This window comes from Schistocerca cancellata, chromosome 10 (genome assembly GCF_023864275.1).
Source record: "Schistocerca cancellata isolate TAMUIC-IGC-003103 chromosome 10, iqSchCanc2.1, whole genome shotgun sequence".
Taxonomy (NCBI): domain Eukaryota; kingdom Metazoa; phylum Arthropoda; class Insecta; order Orthoptera; family Acrididae; genus Schistocerca; species Schistocerca cancellata.
In genome coordinates, this window is record NC_064635.1 from 143,289,744 (window position 1) to 143,313,413 (window position 23,670).

At 38.8% G+C, this 23,670-nt stretch overlaps 1 protein-coding gene across 1 annotated transcript in view; it reads right to left on the minus strand.

Moving 5' to 3' along the window:
- LOC126106709 (double-strand break repair protein MRE11) overlaps window positions 1-23,670 on the minus strand; it is a 147,603-nt gene that overhangs the window by 119,267 nt on the left and 4,666 nt on the right. Inside the window, exon 5 of the mRNA XM_049913089.1 lies at window positions 11,615-11,805. Within this exon, the coding sequence (XP_049769046.1) occupies window positions 11,615-11,805 (191 nt within the window). The remainder of the gene's footprint in view (window positions 1-11,614; window positions 11,806-23,670) is intronic.

The following is a 23,670-nucleotide window of genomic DNA, read 5'->3' on the forward strand; positions in this document are numbered from 1 at the left end:
CGTCTAGTTTGAATTGATTGCTTATTTTTCTTTGATCTGATAAGTGCCGTTCTCTTTGTTATAGGTGTTTACGTCACTCTAAGCTGAAAATGCATTATTGTACTGTGTCATGCATTGTTTGTCGCATTTTGATAATGAGTGTTTACGACCTGTCGCCGCTCGCGGCATGGCTTGCTTTTGTGCGCGCTACCGCCGCTTCCAATTTTAAAAAAAGCGAGTAATTGTCTCATTAGCGAAACAATGGCAAGAGACTGCTATTTGTTGTAACTTACACTGCTGCTTTCTTTGATAATGATCAACAAGAACCAAATAACAAACTGCGTGTGACAGAAGATGTTGTGAAGGAGAGTTTAGGGAAAATTTTTCCCCATTTGGAAATCTTTGCAGACCCACTTCAGTACATTACATTCTGCACAGAAACTAGAGTCATCTTAGATTTAAAAATCTAGTCAGTTGTCAAGCTTCATTCCTGACTATCACTATTCGGCATTAGAATAATACGATTATAAACATGGCATGATATGTATATTCTTCCGCGTTTGCGGTTGTCTCACTCTAGTTTCGTGGTTTATTAGGCAGACAGGATTTAAATGAGATAGCAGCAAACACAAAAGAATACGTGGCAATATGTTTATATTCATATTATTCTTATGGTGAAGAGAATACTGCATGTGATTCACAATTCATAAAAGTTCCTATTAGCAACCATCTCTTGTCACAGGTAGGAAAAAATTCAGAACATAGAGTTGGCCATATTGACCTACATCCCAAACAGTCTTGCCAGTCGGATTTTCGTAGTACATTGAAAGGCTGCTACATCCGAAGATGAACAATACGGAATTTGTATTTACTTTGTTGGATAATGTAGGAAAATGTAGTGGTCGAAACTCAGGGCGGAGAAAAAAGCTCGTCTTCTACCTTTTTTTAAAATTTATTTACTGACGCAGAGGTTTTGGCGCCAGTATTTATCTTTGCGCCTGCAAAGCATGCCTATGTAGTGCTACATATATTCAATGGCAGAAGTTAGTTGTGGCGGCACCTATCAACATTTTACAGAACTTTCGTTTACTTTGCACTCTATTGTAAGCCACAGGCGGTTTTTTTTTATTACAAAAACCGGAAAAAAAGTGCGGCTTAGATTCGAGTAAATACGGTATTGTTTTCAAGCAAAGCCACATGACCCCTTTAGGTTTGTGCCCTATTCCATTCCACTGGCAAAAAGGGAAGCTGTGGACAAAGAAATTAAAAAGATGATTGAATGGAAAGTAATAGAGTGCTCCCAAAGTAATTACAGTAGCCCTCTCGCCACTGTAACAAAGAAGGATAACTCAGAATTACGCTCGATGCCAGGGCATTGAACAAAATAATACAGCCACAAATGGATTGGCCTGAAGTGTTTGAGGAATTGGTGCAGAAGTTTAATGACGTCAAGATATTGATAAGTATAGACTTAACTGCCAGCTTCTGGGAAAACACCTCTAGCTCAGGAATGTAAAAAATATACAGCATGTGCATATGGAGGAAGAAGTTATCATTTCAGAGTGTAGCCATTTGGTCTGAAAATCCCATGAGCCTTCATATGCATGTTGGACAAAGTGCTTGGAGAACAGCTACTAGACAAAACCACAGTATACATAGATGACACTCTGATTACTGCCAAAAGCTGGAAGGAACATAATGAAATACTGAAACAGGTGCTCGATAAATTTGAGAAGAGTAATATTAGTGCCACCCTAGACAAGTCCAAATCTGGAAAAGATGAAATTAAACTTTTAGGGCATGTCATTTCAGCAGAAAGCATCAAGCCTGACCCTGACAAACCTGAAGCCATTAGAAATTTCCCACAGCCTAAGACCAAAAACCAAATTAAAGCATTTTTAGGGCTCACCAGATTCTATCGCAAATCTGTGAACAATCAGGCACTCAATGCTCAGGCATTGCTGGAATTAACTAAGAAGAATGCCACTTAGGTGTGGACTAAAGAGTGTGGGGAAGAGTTTCAAAAGATCAAAAGACGAATTACGTAATGGTATCGTGTTAGCCCACCCAAATTTAAATGAGCCATTCTGCATTTTTGCAGACAGTTCAGAATACAGTTTAGGGGCCCATCTTTACAAGCTTATTAAAAATAATGGGAAAAAAGAAAAGAAGACCATATGTTTTGCCAGTAGAGTATTAAATAAATGGGAAAGAAAATATTCTGTCACAGAAAAGGAGGCTTTGGCAGTAGTCTTTGCATTCGAGAAATTTAGATATTATGTCGTGGGCAGAAAGGTTAAGGTTTACACAGATCATAAAGCATTATCTTTCCTTATGGATTTCAGAGTGAGCCATAACAGATTGATCAGATGGGCCATTGCTCTCCAGGAGTATGATTATGCTATCAAGTACCTTCCTGGAGAAAAAACAGTGACAAGACACCTTATCTAGGTTACCTGTTGGAATGGATAAAGTGGACTTTAATGGTTCAGGGCAAAAGGAGGTAACAATTATGTACTTCACACAAGTAAAGAATGAGAACAAAAATCGAGTCATCCTACAAAACCCAAGAAGAGAACAAAATAAGGATGAGGATATTATCAAAGCAGAATGGAGTAGGAATACTAACAGTAAAATCAGGAAATATTATATGATATGTAAAGGTATCTGATATAGGAGAGCAGATCCTGACCAAATGCAGTGGAAGGTCTATTGGCCGAAACAGTGTATCAGTAACTTAATTTGGTCTATATACTACACGTATGCACACTTTGGTGCGAAAAAATGGGCAGGTAATATAAAGGAAAGCTGCAACTTCAGCAATATTGAAAAGAAGGTCATGGCAGTAGCGAAAACATGCATTAAATGTCAGAAGACCAAGGTGTCAAACTCTAGCAATAGATTGGAAATGCATCCTGACCAAAGTATTGGAAGGGGTCTGTGTGGATTTATATGGCTCCCTTCCAAAATCACGAGGAGGATATAAATATCTATTTGTGGTGGTGTGTACGATGTCAAAGCATGTGAAATTGTATCCGTTGAGAAAGGCCACTGGTAAGTCGGTAACAGACAAAATAAAGAATGACTATGTCATCAAGGTAGGGAAACCTGAGAGAATCATTAGCGATAACAGAAAGCAGTTCACTTCAGTATACTAGATACGAATGTTCAATGACTTAACATATACAACCCATTTACATTTCAAAGCACCATCCTCAATCCAAAATGAGCAAGAGATTGAAGAGAAAGCTCAATAGATATTTTAGAACCTACTGTGCTAAGAAACATTATACATCGGTAGAATATGTGGAAGAGTTTGAAAGAATAATCAATGAGTTGCCTCACTCTACCACAGAACTACCTCCACAGGAACTGATGACAGGGGAGAGGGTGCCCAGTATTATCGAGCAAATAATTATCTTTCCACCCAGAGATGAATTATCCACTCAAGAGAAAAGGGATATGGCATTAAAGAGGATAAAGATAAGGCGGCTAAACATAAGAGTAAACATGATCAGCAAATCAGACAGGTATCGTACCAAGTTGACGAACTGGTGCTAATTAAGTCCAGACCTAGGTCCTCAAAAATCAATTCAGAAACCAAGAAGTTCCATGAAACATATGAGGGTCCGTATAGGATAATTATACTGGCTCACCCTAGTGCTGTGGAGGTGGCCAACCCAAAGACAGAGCATACGATTGTACAACATTGTTGATATCAAACAGTTTCATCAGAAACAGAGAAATCTTAGGGGTCAACAGCACTCTTTGCATTGCCAGGTAGCTGATGCCTACCAGGTACCCAAGTTAACCAACAGATTACTTCCTTTCTTTCCACGCTGTTAGTTCTTCCCTCTTCATCATTCTGAACTATAAACTCTCATCAAGCTTATCTTTATTTATTTTCTGTCCATATAACAAAGTTTTCAGACATTGTCAGGAAAATTTAGATTACATTGAACATATACAGTAAAATATTTACATTCTTTCAAAACAACATATGGATCAGACATGTCCGTACACATTATTTTTCAAAAGGGCACTACAAGTAGATTCCTCTATAGTGTAACACAATTTAGCTTATATTTATAATAGCACAGTACACATAATACAGTGTATAATTACATTCTTTCATATCACTGATAGATTGGAGACATTGTCTATATACACTGTTTTCCAAGATGGCACTACAACTTAAAGTCATCTATAGAGTAACAACACTTCTCTATTAATAATTGCTTCAGTCTAGCTTCAGTCTTTAGCATATTTAGATTTACTTTCTTGAGTTCACAGGGTAGTGCATTGTAGAAAATTGCTCCCATTCTGTGTGGACTGTGGTCCATTGTCTTTTTATTGGTCACAGTTCTATGAAAATTTTCCCTTCCCCGTGTATCATAGTTGTGTACATTACTGTTTCTCATATTAAATTCAGGATTTTGTTTCACGAATATGACTGTCTGCAGTATATACATGGAGTACACCGTAAGAATTTTATATTTTCTAAAGATGTCTCTACAAGGCTCTCTCTTCTTTGCCTTGGCTACCATTCTTACTGCCTTTTTTTGTAATCTAAAAAGTCTACCTATATGAACTGCTGATGCCCCACCCCATATCTCAATACCATACTGAAGGTGTGGATGAACTAACTCAAAATATATATAGTATCATGGTCCAAGAAGGCTGAGACCCGTTTCAGTAGATACACATTTCTACTGATTTTCTTGCAAATATTATCTACGTGTTCTTTCCATGATAAGTGTTCATCAACAATGATGCCCCAAAATTTATGCGAATTTGCATACGCAAGACCCAATGGGGATGTAAATACAGTATCAGTTATGGCAGCATTATAACTGTGGATGAACTTCATTATTACCATTTTGTCTTTATTTACAAGAAGCTTGTTTGCTGTAAGGTATGCAGACAGTATTGAAACTGATCTTGGTACTGTTAGCTGCAGACTGTATATCACTGCCACAGCTGATGAAGGATATGTCATCGGCATAGCTTACAACCGTGCAATTTTGGGGTTCAAATAAGTTATTTACACATACAAGGAACAGAAAAGGCCCTAGTATGCTTCCTTGAGGCACGCCACACTGAAGTGTCCTGAAGTTTGATTTGGTTGTTAGGAGCTGCTCATTATTTTGATAAGTTAGCTTTACATACTGTTTCCTGTCTTTCAAATAGGAGGTAAGTAGTTTCAAGGCTAGTCCTCTCAACCCGTACTCTTCTAGCTTACACAGAAGAATGGTATGATTCACAGTATCAAAGGCTTTACGCATATCTAGGAAAGTGCCTGTTACCTTGTCACGTTTGTCCAGCTTATTTAATATTTCATGTATAAAAGATGCTACTGCTTTCGTAGTAGATCTCCCTTTTCTAAATCCATGTTGTAGGTTGTTTAACAGATTGTGTTTGGTGAAATATGATTCAACTTGATTTAGTATTACTCTAACAATTTGCCTAGTTCTGAGGTTAATGATATTGGCCTATAGTTTCTAGTGTCAGTTTTTAATCCCCTTTTTATGCATTGGTATAATTTCAGTAATTTTCAAAAGGTCAGGGAATACTCCATTTCCGAGGGAGGTATTTATCAAGTGAGTCAGGGGTTTCACTAATTCATCCCTGCATTCCTTTAGCAGTTTAGGTGAAATGTCATCCCAACCACAAGACATTTTTGGTCAAAGTGCTGATACGATTGCTAGGATGTACCTCTCATTAATGCTGTGATATAAAAGGACTGGCTAGATTTTCCAAGACTAAAATTTTGTGGCTTGACATGAACTTCATTTGTATCAACTGTACTGATCTTTTGTATAAATTTCTCACACATTTCTTTTGGGTCATTTATTTCTTCACCATTTTCTTTTAATGTTATGTTGCTGTGTTCATAGGAATTCTGTTTCCCACTTTCTTTATGCATTATTTTCCTGGAACTTTTACTGATACAGCTAGAGTTCCTTATTTCAGAGGTATATTTATGTGCTTTTAGGTTAGTAAAGGACACTCTGTATGTATTTCTGAGCAGTTTATATTTTGTTGAGAAATATTGTAGTTTAGTATCTCTAAAAAGTATATAGCAATCTTTCATTTTCTCCCTCAGTTCAATAATTTCAGAAGAGAGATTCTCGGCTTTGTGGTTTACAGCTGTATTTACTTTTCTAACTAAAGGACAGATTTCATTTGAAGTGTTACTGAATAACTTATAGAAATATTCCCATTTTTCATTCACTTCAGTTGCATTGTACACTGGTTCCCATTTTTCATTCCCAGTGCCATCTTAAATTTAGAATAATTAAATTTTCTTTTATATATAACTGTATCACTTTCAGTTACATCTATGTTCTATACATCAATTTCCATAATAAGAGCTCTGTGATCACAAATGTAGTTTTCTAAGGTGTTTACATTTACTTTCTCTTTTCCTACATTTGTGAGAACACGGTCAATACATGTCTTTGTATTTGCAGTGACTCTTGTAGGTTCTGAGTTCATTTGTTTAAAGTTATAACACTGTAATACATCCTAGCACGAATAGTTAACACTATTATTTAATGAGTCTATGTTGATGTCTCCAACAAGCAACAAGTGTTTTTTTTTATACGCTGCTGTCCCCTCCAGCAAGTCCTCTAGGCAATTTAGAAACTCTTCTGTGTTACTTCCAGGTGACCTATACAATGCCGCTATAATAAGGCTGTTGTTTCCATACTTCAGGTTTACTGCTGCAACCTCAAATACCATTTCAGTACTCAGATCTATCCATTTAACTTTTTCACATTTTACATCATTTCTACTATAAATGCCTACCCCACCACTTTTGTGTGTCTTTCTGCAGTACAAGTTTATAAGTTTGTAATTTTTTTAACTTGTAACCTTATGGTCTATCCTTCTTCTCTATTCAAGATAAAAAGAAGAAAAAAGGGACAAAAAGGGGTTAAATGAAACAAAAGCTGTACTAATTAAATAGTTAAGCAACCCATCATAGACTATACTAATGTATAACAAAAGATAAAGTTTACAAAACAAGTACAGAGCCTAGTCTACAAGACCTAAAATAATCATCTATACAGGCATGTTACCCACACAGCTAATGAAAACTAGACATCAATCTCACATAGGACACAGACAATACTAAGTACCGAGGTACAAATACATAAAGCACACGAGAAATTACATGTTTGAGTAAGTCCATAATAAGCAATGAGCAAATTAAAGCAACAGGATTTGTTTCACTGTCTTTCTCCGTTGTCATGATCTAGGGTATCTTCAGTAATTTGAAGTGATAATGAGCTGAACACAGCATTGTTTTGCTATTCCTTTCTCCCTAATATTATAGGTTGAAGCTTTTACTGTGTTAGAGGATGACTGGCCCATCCAGTTATTATCTTCATTACCTGCCAGTCTTCTTTTCCAGTCTTGCCTCCTAATGGCTGTCCACATCTGATATTGTTTTTTAATGGTCTGCGTTGATTCACTTGCTCCATTGTACCATTCAGAGTAGTGATATGTGTTCATATAAGAAAGATTACGAGGGAGTGTATGTAATCTTATGTCGTGTTGTACACTGTCCTCATGTGTCATCTAGCCACAATCGTCTCATACAGTCAATGTATAGGTGCTGACGACCACGATGATCAGCATCGTAAAAATGCAAAAACAACAGGAGCTGGAAATGGGGAAATCCACTGACACATATGACTGACAGACAGATGGTTGTGGCCCGGTGCCTGGAAAAGAGCATCTCAAGAACGGCTCAGCTGCGAGCTGATCAGTTGTTCGTGTGCTACTGCTGTGAACATCTACAGAAAGTAGTCGAAAGATAGCAAAAGTCCAAGTAAACAGGTGACAGATATATACACCTTTTCACACAACGAAGAGGTTGGAGACGCAGCCACTGTGTAAAGTAGATGTGTAGCAGATCTGACAGCCATGTGTTTTGGTGCACACCATCAAGTACACATTACTGAATATAGAGCTCTGCAGCAGACAATGCTGTGTGTTTCCAAGCTGACCCAACAAATTCATCATCAATAAGCAGTACAGAATTATTGGACCACAGAAATATGTTGCCTGGTCAGATGAATCTCGTTTCTTCTAACAGCAGATCAATGATCGTGTCCAGATAAGCCATCATGCAGGCAAATGGTTGTTCAAAACTAGTACTGTGCCACAGACACAGACTGGTCAGGGCAATAAAATGCTATAGAGCACTTACACCTTGGCTTCTGCAAGACCTGTGGTAATAACTGAAGGCACAATCACAACCATCGACTATGTGAACATTACTGCAGACCACATGCAATCTTTCACACTTGACTTCTTCAGTGGAATAATTGTGTCACAAGCTACAGAGGTTTCAGGAACACTATAATGAACTCATACTGATGTCTTGGCCCCAAAATTCATCTGATCTGAACTGGAGGGAATGCATCTGGGACACTATCGGGTGTCACCTCCGTGTCCACATGTCACCTACTCGTAATTTACAGGAACTGTATGACCTGTGCATACACATCTTGTGCCTCATATCAACAGAAACATACCAAGAACTTGTCAAATCCATGCCATGCACAATAGCTTCTATACTACATTTACCAGGTGGGTTGACACAGTTTTAAGCAGATGGTGATAATGTTCTTGGCTGATCGGTGTGTATACAAGGGTATGCTGAAAAGTAATGCCTCCAAATTTTTCGTGTGAAACTTTAAGCTTTTTAAATGAAACTAACATTATGAACATCTACGCCTTTAACTTCCTGTATGCATATTTGCAGCACTCTGCCACTATAAGTCTCTGAACTGTAGCACATAATGTAGCAGTATGTACTGTAACTAACAATATGAGTACTGTCTCTGGCTGCTGAGGCCGGACTGTGTGTGAATTGTGCTTCTGTGGATGTGTGTGTTATCTACTTCAGAAGAACACCTTTTGGCTGAAAGCTTAATTTATAGCAGCTTTTCTGTCGTTCCTGACTGCAACTCAGTGTCTCCTCTATATGGGAGTAACAATCTATCCTTTCCATAATATCAAATACCATGAATCTTCCACAGGCGTCAAAGGCAGTCTCAGGTTTACAGGGTCGTCAGCTTGCCCCCTCCTGAGGCAGCGACTCTGCATTCTACCTGTACTCAGGCAAAAAGTCAATTCATGAGTTGAGTGCCATAGACTTCATTCTTTTACCATATGTGTATATTTAGGAATTGTACATCTTAATTCAGAATTGTTTATAGGGAACCATTTCCAACACATGTAAGATACTAGGAAGAACGGAAACTTCACCTTGCCATCTCATACATTTAAACTATTTCAACATCTCTTAGTACATACCAAATGACATCCTTGTGGAAATATGTGGTTATGCAGTTGCAGCATTTTTAAATGAGGATTCAAGTTACATATGTAGAGTAATGTATCAAGCTCGTAATGATGACTGTAAATAAAAATCAATTTCCTTATTTTTTAATACGTTGTGTGTGTAAATTGTATTATTTGTATTGATGAGTCTCACACACAACAATTCAATAATTAACGTATGTATGTAATAAGATAATACAGGGTGTATATGCGGGTAGGAGAAAAAAATTCCAGATTTCCCAGTTAAAAATACACTTTTCCCCAGGAAAAATTACACTTTTTCCACGTGAAAATACACAAATTTCCTTGGGTGAAAGTACATTTGTTCCACTTCAGGTGACAATTTACATTCCCTCGGAGTTGTAAAATTTATCAATTCTCTGAATGATACAGGTTTTATATGCCAGTGTAGAACTTCCTGCTACTTTAGGAAATTAAACCCTGCAAAAAATTTTGTATTTTGGAAAGATCTTTAATGCACACAACATATACACTACATATTACAAAAGTATGAACAGAAATTCCACCAAATGCAGCACAGTAGCTTCCACAATACTGAAATCAAGATTGCACTGCACGATGCGCCTTTATCAGCCAATCACAGCTTATATCACGTATCTCACCACCCAATGACAGAAAATATTCGGGGCATAGGATGTGATGTAGTCAGCCAATAGCAACGTCACTGTTAAGCAGCATGCCCACACACATATGAAATGGTTTAAATTAAACAATTGAAAATCCAGGATGGAATGTAACGATATTATGAAAAGAATAGTTGCTACTCATCCTATCGTGGAGATGCTGAGTTGCAGATAGGCACAACAAAAAGACTATCACAAAATAAGATTTTGGCCAACAAGCCCCTTGTCAAAAATAGACAAACACACACACACACACACACACACACACACACACACACACACACACACACACACACAAATACAACTCACTATATGGTGAGTAGCAACTCTTTTCACAACAATGGTTTAATTAATACACGCACAGTACAGCTACAAGAACAGCTAAGTTTTCACATATAATATTGGTATTTTTGTATGTATTACTCTTTAACATTTATCAAACACAAATGTGCCAGCAAAATTTTAAATAACTGGCACAAATGCCTGGTCTTCTGGGCTTAAAATTTTTTTAACTGGATGGTCCTCCAAATCTTCTTAAGTTTTGAATGAGCGTCAAATGCTCCACTATTTAAGATATTCAATGCACATTCTCATGTGTAATAGAATTCATCTTGTGTAAAAGGAATTTTACTTTGAAAGTAACACTTCTCAAACCAGCATTCACAATGTTTTTCTGCAACCTTTTATAAATGTAGGGAGTTGTGATGTCACACTAATTGAAAGCTGTTTGCTGTTACTAAGTACTGCTTAGTCTTCATCCTAAAGCCTTAACCCATTTTGTTGTGTGTGCGCACTGTATTTATTTGTTGTAAATGGCGCATTTTTTTGTTTTTGTTTTTTGCAGCTACAGTTTGATTTTAGTGTAGTTCTATCATTTATGTTTTATTACTGCAGTAGTGGGCTAAAGTAAAACTCTGTTAGAGTATCAGTGGGTGGCACAATGAGGGAGGGCAAGGGGTCTATTGTGCACAGGGCACCACTTGCAGAGAGACATCAAATGGTTTCCAAGACAAACAAGATTTTCAGCAAAATTTCAATAGTTATTTTCATTGATTTCTGGGAAATATATTAAAGTAAATTCTACGCATTTTATTACTACACGTGTTCCAGGAGGAGGAGGACGAAGGAGTGGAGTGCGCCAATAAAATTTAGTGTCATACCCTGAGCCCCAAGGAGGAGGGGGGCGGCAGGCAGCATGCGAGGGCAGGGGAGGTGGGGGGTGGAGACAATGTCGGGACAGGGGCCACAAGTGCCCTGGGCTCTGGGTCCCAGTTATGTTTGCTGCATCACTGGTTCTTACCAATCAACATTACAAAAGTTTACCTGAAAACTAAAACAATGAACATTTTCCCAGGTTTTTCCCAAATGAAAAAATTCTTGCGATTTTACCAGTTTTCCCAGAGTGTATGTGCCCTGTATTAAAATTACAGATCAATTTTTATTCTTTCAGACACACACACACACACACACACACACACACACACACACACACACACACACACACACACACACACACACACACTATTGAAATATAGTTTTGCAATAGGCACAGACTGATATGAAATGTAACTAATATAACTGTGTATAACTAAAAACAGAAAACAAAGCTGTAAGGCCACATAGTAATGACTCACCTTGCCATCACGAAAAATCCTGGAAAGTCTCTCATCTTTGATGTGGCTCAGGCCATAGAGAGCGAGATGGGACTGCCCCTTCCTCAACAGCAGAGGTGAAATGGACACTTCTTTCAAGTCACTCCACTTTCCAAAATAATTCACTAACCCTGACACACTTAGCAGATCCAGAGAACTGACCCATCCGTGACCTGTGTGAAGAGGAGTTTTGAGAATGTATACTGCAACTAAATGGAGGGAGGGGGGACACAACACAGCAAAATTACGAAGTAAACGTACTACACATAAAAACTAAAAGAATGTGTGATGTCACTCTAAGATTAAATACTCTAATTAATTAATTTCATTCATTCATAAATACAATGTGTTCCATGAAGTCTACTACGAAGGAGAGCCTTGGGGTACATAATGACTTAAGTTATATATCAACAGCCAAAAGTGATCACGGCTGCAAAGTGTACCGACAACGAATTATGATTAGTGCAAATGGCTGAAGTGCACATACAGCATTGGCAGCTGAATCTCTGAATCTAATGATTTCTTTTGGTAGAAGCTACAAATTGATACCTTTATTTTCGATGTGGAGAGTCCCAGAATAACTTTTTCTAATCTGGTTATTATGTATTTTAAGTATGGTTACCAATTTTTATATTTATTTGCTGAATGGAAAACACTATGTGCTGAAAGACTGACCTATAGCAAAGCCCAAGGCCTAGATAAGGCTGGAATGTGACATTGCGATTGACAGTTGGCAAAGCCAACGAATATGAATAGAAGGAAACTAGATGTGCAGACATACTGACCTCTGCGTAACCCAAGGTCTAAGTTGCAACTACATCTACATGGCTACTCTGCAAATTACACAACTGCCTGGCAGAGGGTTCATAGAACCTCCTTCACAATAATTGTCAATTATTTCACTCTCAAACAGCGTGCGGAAAAAAACGAACACCTGTCTCTTTCTGTGGGAGCTCTGATTTCCCATATTTAATATGATAATCTTTTTCCCTACATAGGTCAGCATCAACAAAATATTTTCACATTCAGAGGAGAAAGTTGCTGATAGAAATTTTGAGAGATGATCTCACCGCAATAAGAAACTGCTTTCTTCAAACAATGTCCACCCCAAATCCTGTATCATGTCCGTGACAATCTTTCCCCTATTTCTCGATGTTACAAAACATGCCGCCCTTTTTTGAACTTTCTCGATGTACTCCAGTAATCCTGTCTGGTAAAATCATATACTGCACAGCAGTACTCCAAAAAAAAAAAAAGGGGACAGACAGGCATAGTGTAGGCAGTGTCTTTAGAGATCTGCTGCATTTTCTAAGTGTTCTGGCAATAAAATGCAGTCTTTGGTTTGTCTTTCCCACAACATTTCCTATTAATTCTTTGCGATTTACATTGTTCACAACTGTAGTTCCTAGGTATTTAGTTGAATTTACAGTCTGTCGATTTGACTGATTTATCATATAACCGAAGTTTAATGGATTCCTTACAGCACTCATGTGAGTGACCTGACACTTTTCATTGTTTAGGATCAACTGCCAATTTTCACAACATGCAGATAGCTTTTCTAAATTGTTTTGCAATTTGTTTTGAACTTCTGATGACTACTAGATGACACACAACAGTACTATCTGCAAACAACCTAAGATGGCTGCTCAGATTGTCTCCTACATCATTTATACAAATAAGGGCCAGCAGAGGGCCTATAACACCACCTTGTGGAATGCCAGATATCACTCCTGTTTTACTTGATGACTCATCATCAATTATTATGAACTGTGACCTCTCCAACAGGAAATTATGAATCCAGTCTCATAATCGAGACAATACTCCATAAGCAAGCAACTTTATTACTAGCCACTTCTGAGGTACAGTGTCAAAAGCCGTCTGGAAATCCAGATATTCGGAATCAATTTGGAATCCCATGCTGACAGCACTCAACATTTCGTGAGAGTAAGGAGCTAGTTGTGTTCCACAAGAAAAAAGTTTTGTAAATCCTTGTTGACTAACAAGGGAACCTCCCCATCGCACCCCCCTCAGATTTAGTTTTAAGTTGGCACAGTGGATAGGCCTTGAAAAACTGAACACAGATCAATCGAGAAAACAGGAAGAAGTTGTGTGGAACTACGAAAAAAATAAGCAAAATATACAAACTGAGTAGTCCATGCGCAACATAGGCAACGTCAAGGACAGTCTGGGCCCACAGGCGCCGTGGTCCCGCGGTTAGCATGAGCAGCTGCGGAACCAGAGGTCCTTGGTTCAAGTCTTCCCTTGGGTGAAAAGTTTACTTTTTTTATTTTCGCAAAGTTATGATCTGTCCGTTCGTTCACTGATGTCTCTGTTCACTGTAATAAGTTTAGTGTCTCTGTTTTGCGACCGCACCACAAAACTGTGCGATTAGTAGACGAAAGGACGCGCCTCTCCAAAGGGAACCGAAAACATTTGATCGCAAGGTCATAGGTCAACCGATTCCTCCACATGTCTGATATATTCTATAAGACACTGGTGACGGCATGTGCATCACATGACAGGAATATGTTGTTGACCCACCTAACTTGTACACTTGGCGAATGGGTGAAAAGATTCTTCTACCTTGCTCGATTTAGGTGTTCTTGTGGATGTGATAATCATTCCCAAAAAAGTGACGGGCATGTAATAATTGTCTGAAAAACAAAAAATTAAACTTTTCACTCGAGGGAAGACTTGAACCAAGAACCTCTCGTTCCGCAGTTGCGGGACCACGGCGCTCCTGAGCTCGCAATGTCCTTGATGTTGCCCATCTTGTGCATGGACTACTGAGTTTGTATATTTTGCTTATTTGTTTTACAGTTTCACACTACTTCTTCCTGTTTTCTCGATTGATCTGTGTTCAGTTTTTCAAGGCCTATCCACTGTGCCAACTTATAACTAAATCTGAGGCGGGTGCGATGGGGAGGTTCCCTTGTAAGTGTCAACAGACCGTTCTCTTTGAGGTAATTCATAATGTTCAAACAGATTTTGTTCCAAAAACCTGCTCCATATCGAGGTTAATATGGATGTGTAATTTACTGGATTACCCCTACTGCCTTACTTGAATACTGGTGTATGGATCTATCATTGAGCAAGAGGTTGTGATTGTTAAGTAGGGAGCTATTGCATCAGTATACTCTGAAAGGAAGTTAGGTTGAAATATGTCTTGTTTGGTTCTGAGATGGCAAAGCCAATGATTTTCAACTTGAGAAATACAACTGCCCTAATATATGGTATGTAGAGTAGCTCAAGATTTACATTCACCATTGCAATAACCTACTTCTATGCCTTATTTCCAATTTTTCTGTAAAATGCAACAATTTGTTTAAATTCTAACCTAATAAAATAAAATACCTGCTACCTTTATTAACAAACACTAGAAAATTATAATAGAATATTCTGGTTCGCTACTGACAATCAACTCACGATTCATTATCTTCAATTCCAATCATTCATCATTTGGCACACAATGCAACAACCGCCAGCAACATAAGTGTACCTTTACCGTACTACCCTCCTCTTCTACCGATAACTTTGAAAAAACCATTTCTATAACTTTACACAGACCACTATCAGTTGTCTGTACTCTTGCAAAGTTAGGAACTGTTTAATGTAAACATCACAATTACGTGGCTTTACCTTGCTGAAATCAAATATTCTGACAACTTTTAGTGATGCCTAATGAGGTATTTCGTTCCTTTGTTTCTGAATATTTTTTGACTTTCAGTTTTCCGCCTGATGTCAACTGGCAAACCATCACAGACATTTGCACCAGATATATAATTCCACTGTGAACTCTAGTGAGAGCTGCACATCGAATACAGAAATTATTTTTATAGCTAGTGCTGTGGTTAAGAACTGCACAGGTATTCCTCAACTGACCCTATTTATTATCCACAAATACCATTAGGCAGTATTTGAGCATTTGTATCCCAGTAAGAGTCTCTAGGTTCCTGACAGGCTTCTGCAAGACACTTGTTTAAAGACTTACTGCAATAAACTTACTGCAGTTTTCTGTAGAATTAACACAAATACTTGTCTGACATTAGCAGAGATATCCCAGAGTATTAATCCATAGGACAATAAAGAGAAGAAGTACGTTATAATTCCTGTACACAGATCCACACAATTAGAGAGATTCCTGAAAAGTGGGCAAACTGAAATTTTTGGGTAACTTCTCCACATGCTGCCGCCATTGCAGCTCATTAACTATCTGAATAGTGAGGTGCTTCACACATGGAGCCTGTGCCCACTAATTTCTCCTTCTGGTAGATATAAGCCACTTTTATTTGTTTGGAATAGCATAATAGGAGTTTTAAGCCTGTGCATTATTCTCCTGGTATTAAGATGTTTGGGCATTGCATCATCAGCAAACATTCCAGTTGCTGGAATGTCCTCCAGTGTCCCAGGTAAATAATTTATGTAAATCAAATATAGGATTTGGTTATGCACCAACCCTTGTTGCACAAATTATTTAATGTTTCTCAACTCTGAACACTTTTAACGCTTCCGCTCTGGCGGGCGTTAACTCATTAAAGCCTGTACTATGGTAAGTTGACGGGCTTCACCTTATAAGAAAGGATTTTAGTAAATATGTTGACCGCGTGTACCTTAATGGAGGCAAAATCAGATAAGAGAACCATTTGCATGAACATCAAGAGCTCAGATGGAAACCCAGTTCTAAGCAAAGAAGGGAAAGCAGAAAGGTGGAAGGAGTATATAGAGGGTCTATACAAGGGCGATGTACTTGAGGACAATATTATGGAAATGGAAGAGGATGTAGATGAAGATGAAATGGGAGATACGATACTGCGTGAAGAGTTTGACAGAGCACTGAAAGACCTGAGTCGAAACAAGGCCCCCGGAGTAGACAACATTCCATTGGAACTACTGACGGCCTTGGGAGTGCCAGTCCTGACAAAACTCTACCATCTGGTGAGCAAGATGTATGAAACAGGCGAAATACCCTCAGACTTCAAGAAGAATATAATAATTCCAATCCCAAAGAAAGCAGGTGTTGACAGATGTGAAAATTGCCGAACAATCAGTTTAATAAGCCACAGCTGCAAAATACTAACACGAATTCTTTACAGACGAATGGAAAAACTAGTAGAAGCTGACCTCGGGGAAGATCAGTTTGGATTACGTAGAAATACTGGAACACGTGAGGCAATACTGACCTTACGACTTATCTTAGAAGAAAGATTAAGGAAAGGCAAACCTATGTTTCTAGCATTTGTGAACTTATAGAAAGCTTTTGACAATGTTGACTGGAATACTCCTTTCAAATTCTACAGGTGGCAGGGGTAAAATACAGGGAGCGAAAGGTTATTTACAAAAAATGGCTCTGAGCACTATGGGACTCAACATCTTAGGTCATAAGTCCCCTAGAACTTAGAACTACTTAAACCTAACTAACCTAAGGACAACACACACACCCATGCCCGAGGCAGGTTTCGAACCTGCGACCGTAGCAGTCCCGCGGTTCCGGACTGCAGCGCCAGAACCGCTAGACCACCGCGGCCGGCGGTTATTTACAATTTGTACAGAAACCAGATGGCAGTTATAAGAGTCGAGGGACATGAAAGGGAAGCAGTGGTTGGGAAGGGAGTAAGACAGGGTTGTAGCCTCTCCCCGATGTTATTCAATCTGTATATTGAGCAAGCATAAAGGAAACAAAAGAAAAATTCGGAGTAGGTATTAAAATCCATGAAGAAGAAATACAAACTTTGAGGTTCGCCGATGACATTGTAATTCTGTCAGAGACAGCAAAGGACTTGGAAGAGCCGTTGAACGGAATGGACAGTGTCTTGAAGGGAGGGTATAAGATGAACATCAACAAAAGCAAAACGAGGATAATGGAATGTAGTCGAATTAAGTCGGGTGATGTTGAGGGTATTAGATTAGGAAATAAGACACTTAAAGTAGTAAAAGAGTTTTGCTATTTGGGGAGCAAAATAACTGATGATGGTCGAAGTAGAGAGGATATAAAATGTAGACTGGCAATGGCAAGGAAAGCGTTTCTGAAGAAGAGAAATTTGTTAACATCGAGTATAGATTTAAGCGTCAGGAAGTCATTTCTGAAAGTATTTGTATGGAGTGTAGCCATGTATGGAAGTGAAACATGGATGGTAAATAGTTTGGACAAGAAGAGAATAGAAGCTTTTGAAATGTGGTGCTACAGAAGAATGCTGAAGATTAGATGGGTAGATCACATAACATATGAGGAGGTACTGAATAGGATTGGGGAGAAGAGGAGTTTCTGGCACAACTTGACAAGAAGAAGGGATCGGTTGGTAGGCCATGTTCTGAGGCATCAAGGGATCACCAATTTAGTATTGGTGGGCAGCGTGGAGGGTAAAAATCGTAGGGGGAGACCAAGAGATGAATACACTAAGCAAATTCAGAAGGATGTAGGTTGCTGTAGGTACTGGGAGATGAAGAAGCTTGCACAAGATAGAGTAGCATGGAGAGCTGCATCAAACCAGTCTCAGGACTGAAGAGCACAACAACAACAACAACTCTGAATTTGGTATTATTTCTGTTATATCACTTGTTGGTGTCACCCTCTGTTTTCTAGCGATAAAATTACTCCATCCAGGCAAGGAAGATGCTTTTATCACCATAATGCTATAGTTTCCATACTAGATACACAATGGGACACTTTGGGAAGACCGTAGAAATTGCCAACAGTATAATTTTTCTTGTTTAGGTGTTCCAAATCTGAACTTGTGAGATGGTATCTTGCTCTATCAGTAGAAAAGCCTTTATGGAAGTCAAACTAAGCTTTTGTTAGAACATTATTTTCAGAAATATGGTTTATGTAGAAGGTAGTTGGGTCTATGATCAGAGGTCACACTCCTATTTTTTTATACAGGGCGATTCAGCTGCCACTATATGTCATTTTATGCAACCTGCAATGTTACATCTGGCTTTCAAAAACGAAGTGTGAGATTTTCATACTCACTCTCACTCACTACACGCCAAATACTAGTCCTATGGAAATAATGAACAGGACCCTTTTGCAGGAAATTCAATGTAGTCAAAGCTTGTCCTCGGATACATTTTCACTAGAGGCCATAGTCTTCCAGTTATTCAAGAAAAAACATACAAAAATGACCTTCAAATGCACCCCCCAATGGTCAGGATTTCTTTAATGGTCAGGATTTCTTTAATTCATTATTTTCTGTTCTACTGACCGCCTGCATGTAGCAAGCAAGAGAACATGAAAATCTTGTGTGTCATTTTTGAAAGCCAGATATAACATTGTGTAAACAACATTGATGGGAATAACCAGGTGTTGTGCTCGCATACATCAGTATTTCAAGTAATACACTTTGACTCATCAAATGGTTAGAAAGGTAAATCAAAAGGGTGCTACCAACTCTGCACAAGATCTTAGTATACTGCAACAGTTATTGGTCTTCAGATATGTACTAATATCTCTGATCTCTGTTAATACGATTTGACAACAGTTATGTCTAGTAGCTGAGTATGGAGTGGCTGTTCAAGTAACTTTAAATGACATGCTTTTGATGTTTCAATTTGTGGTCCCCAAGTTTTCAGTTACTGTTAGGAAAAGTTCTTTGAATGTGGCAGCCAATAATTTGAATTAAATGTTATCTGGTTAGCTTCTACGTTTATTGGAGTCTTTAATATATTTTGCAGTAGTGCTCCCACATCTCTTTATCACAGAACTCTCCATTAAACAAAAACATTACTCATCCTGGCACTATATGCAATTTTGCCAGATGATAGCTATCACTTCCCTTTGCTCCCATTGCCCTTGTCCCTCATTCATTGTAAATAAAAATTTATTTCATATTGTTGTAAGACCATTTTTAGGAAAGAATTAAATACTTTATCTATTTTGTATACTTGGTGAACTACTACTTACACTAGTTGACTCAGAGAATTCTGTCTGAATAGTGTAACAGACTCAGCATCTGGGATCCTCCGAAATTTTACAACTTCCTTGCTTAGTTGTTCAGACTGCTCAGCATAATTTATTGCAGCCACTTGACCATCATGGAGATGGATTAAGGAAATGAAAACCTATGTTTACAGCATTTGCAGACTTAGAGAAAGCCTTAGACAATGTTGACTGGAATACACTCAAACTTACAAAGGTTGCAAAAACAACCTACAGGCAGCAAAAGGTTGTTTACAGCTTGTATAAAAACCAGACTGCAGTTATAAGACATGGAGGGTGTGAAGTGTAAACAGTAGTTCAGAAGGGAGTGAGACAGGGTTGTAGCCTATCACAGATGTTATTTAATCTGTACACAGAGCAAGCAGTAAAGGGAATGAAAGAAAAAAAAATTGGAAAATAAACTAAAAGTTCAGAGAAAACAAAAGCTTTGAGGTATGTTGATGACTTTGTAATTCAGACGGAGACAGTTAAAGATTTGAAAGAGCACTTTAACAGAATAAATGGTTCAAATGGCTCGGAGCACTATGGGACTCAACATCTTAGGCCATAAGTCCCCTAGAACTTAGAACTACTTAAACCTAACTAACCTAAGGACATCACACACACCCATGCCCGAGGCAGGATTCGAACCTGCGACCGTAGCAGTCCCGCAGTTCCGGACTGCAGCGCCAGAACTGCTAGACCACCGCGGCCAGCTTTAACAGAATAGGCAGTGCCTGAAAGGAGTACATGAGATTAACATAAAAAAAAATCAGAAAAAAATGGAATGTAGTCAAATTCAATCAGGAGATGCTGAGGGAATTAGATTTGGAAATGAAACACTAAAAATAATCTACGAGTTTTGCTATTTGGACAGTAAAATAAATGATGATGGCCAAGGCACAGAGGATATAGAATGTACATTGGCAATGAAAAAATGCGTTTCTGAAGAAGAGAAATTTGCTATCATCAAATACAAATTTAAGTGGTGGTGTTTCTGAAGGTATTTGTTTGGCGTGTAGCCTCTTATGAAAGCGAAACATGGACAATCAGCAGTTCAGACAACAGAATAGAAGCTTTTGAAATATGGCACTACACAGAAGAATGCAGAAGATGAACACAGTAAGCAGGTTCAAATGGATGTAGGTTCCAGTGATTACCCCGAGATGAAGGGGCTTGCACAGGATAGTCTAGCATGGAAAGCTGCATCAAACCAGTCTCTGAACTGAAGATGACTATAACAACAATTGCTGTGTCACTATGTGCTATTATTCCTGTTGGGAATGTTACTGAGGAGGTCAAGCCTACCCTTAGGAAACTCTATGCACACTCAAAACAAACTGTTGGAGATGAAATCAGTACTGAAATATCCACGCACAATCCTGTCATTTCAACTGTCTTACCAGTACCGTCTCTGTTTGCTTACTTGAGTTTAAAACATGTTGTGCTGCATCTGCAGACAGTCAGAAATACTATCTATTTTGTTTCCAGGACTGGGCAATAATGAGATGTCAGATTCTACACACCTGTTTTGAACCGCAATGCCATCAAGATCCTCGAGAAAAACCGAAGAAAACACAAATGGAATCTAATATTTCATTTGACCTGTATAGGTCAATGGAAACAACTATGACAGACACCTCCCCCCACCACTACATACAAGCACACACACAACCAGCAACAACTAAACAACAACAACAGAAGGACCTATCAAAAATTTCAATGGATCTATATAGCTCAAATGAAGACAACGACTACAAGAGCCCACAACTAGCAGAACTATTACCAAAATCCAACGAGACCAAAGTAACTGTAACATACTTCATGATACCTATTACTATTAAATAAGAATATGAACTTCAGTTACTAATACAAACCACAAAGACAATAAAAAACTACTAAAACAAATTTCAATAGCCAAATGTAAAAAAAAATTATTAACATAGAGAAACAAACTGCACTTCTTACAATAAAGACAAAAAACATATCACCCTAAGTCAGCTGACTAATCTGGGCCGGGAGATGTTACTATTTCCGCACACTGCTGACACTACACACATTCCACCAAGAGGCCATATAACTGGAGAAATCTAACTGTATACGCAATATTGTTACCCACAGCACCAACTGACAAATTACTAGTAAATTTCGCTGTAGAATCCAGGCATTGTACCAAATAAAACACCAAAAAAGTAACTATCAAACCATTAACAACACAACAAACTAACGATGTCAAAATAAAAAACAAATCATTATCTAATAACAATGGAATAGCACACTGCCATGGCAACAAAAGCGAACTCCCACAGCATCGAATAACACACAGTACTAAGTCCAATGCTGCATTCCCATCACTCGCAAATAATTTAGAAACAAACATCCCGCACTAGAGTATGCCACTGCTTATTCCAACAGGCCCTCCACAAACAATCCATTTCAAACATGCCGCACCTCAATGACGTCACAACACAACACAGTTATGTCACAGGTCAAAGCAGATAGGTGGAATCATACCCTTCTGTTGACCAGACTGAAGTAGAAGCTGGAGACATCACCTCTGGGAAGGTTGATTTGACCACCACACTGCCTTCTTAAGCACGGTCCTACTGCAGGTGGAACGCCTTTGCATACCTCCAACCTTTGAACCGACTTACCTGGCCAGTTATAGGAGGCTACACAGTTCAACATAAGACTCCGAACTGTGTTGCAACTCAACATTTGTCACACACGGCACAGAACTCAAAGTCCTTTTCAGTGTAATATTTATTTATAACCTTAGCCTGGGATTTTATACCACTTTGCAGATGATTTATCGTATACAGTGCATCTGTATGACTATCTTTATAATTTTCAATTTCCTGTAATCATATGAGTAGGTCTAGTTCATTTCTCCCATTCAAAAAGCTTCTTAAGTTATGCTGAAAAATGTCCACACATGGCCTTTGTGCTCCCCTAGTTGCCCCCTTTTTGCAACTGTCTACAGTTATTCAGGTCGCTTTCCCACCAGGAATCCCATTTGAGTTCCTGAAGGATCTCCTCAACACTTACATGTTGTTCGAACCTACTGGTAATAAATCTAGCACCTCACCTCTGAATCATTTCGAAGTCTTCCTCCATTCCAACGTGGCATGGATCCCAAACACTATAGCAGTACTCAAGAATAGGTCACTCCTATATGCAGTTTCCTTTACAGGTGAACCACTCTTTCCTAAAATTCTCCCAATAAAGCAAAGTCAACCATTTGCCTTCCCTACTACAGCTCTCACATGCGCATTCCATCTCACATCGCTTTGCAACATTGGGCATGGATATTTGAACAATGTGACTGTGTCAAGTAGATCACTAGCAATACCGTATCCTGACATTACTTTATTGAGGGCTAGCTGCCATTCATCACACCAACTGGAAATTTTGTCCAAGTCGTCTTGTATCTACCTACAGTCACCCAATTTTGACACCTTAACCTACACCATGACATCATCAGCAGACAACCGCAGACTGCTGTCCACTATCCACCAAATCAATTTTCCCACCTCCGGAAAGGCAACTCACTCACCCTCCACAACCTTTCCAGCAAACCTCAACCTCCTCTCATTGCACACAGACCCAGTCTCTCCCATCTATTCAATCTCCCACTTCCAGCTCCACTCCCCCCAAAACCTCAAAATTCTAATCAACACAATCTGGAACCACAACACCCGAATTCAGTAGTTAACCTTTCCTCCAAACCTCTCTCCCAATCCGAAACCTCTGTCCTATCCAAAGGCCTCACCTGCAGCCCTACTCCCCGATTCAACCAAATAGCCCTCGTCAAAGACTTACTGTCCTACACTCTTACTCTCTGCTGGAAATATCACTTTGCCACAAAGAAAAATAATCCTAATCCTACTCCTAATGATCCAACTACCTCCTCTTCCTCAAAATCACCCTCTCCAAACCTTCCATGAATTTCTCACTTCCAGCCTTGCCTCTCAATCATTCTTGAAAAACCTTAATCCTACTCCCAACATCACCACAGCTGAAGCCCAGGCTATCTGTGATCTGAAGGCTGACCGATCCATCATCATTCTTCCGGCGGACAAGAGTTCCACGACCGCGCTACTTGATCGTCGGGAGTATGTGGCTG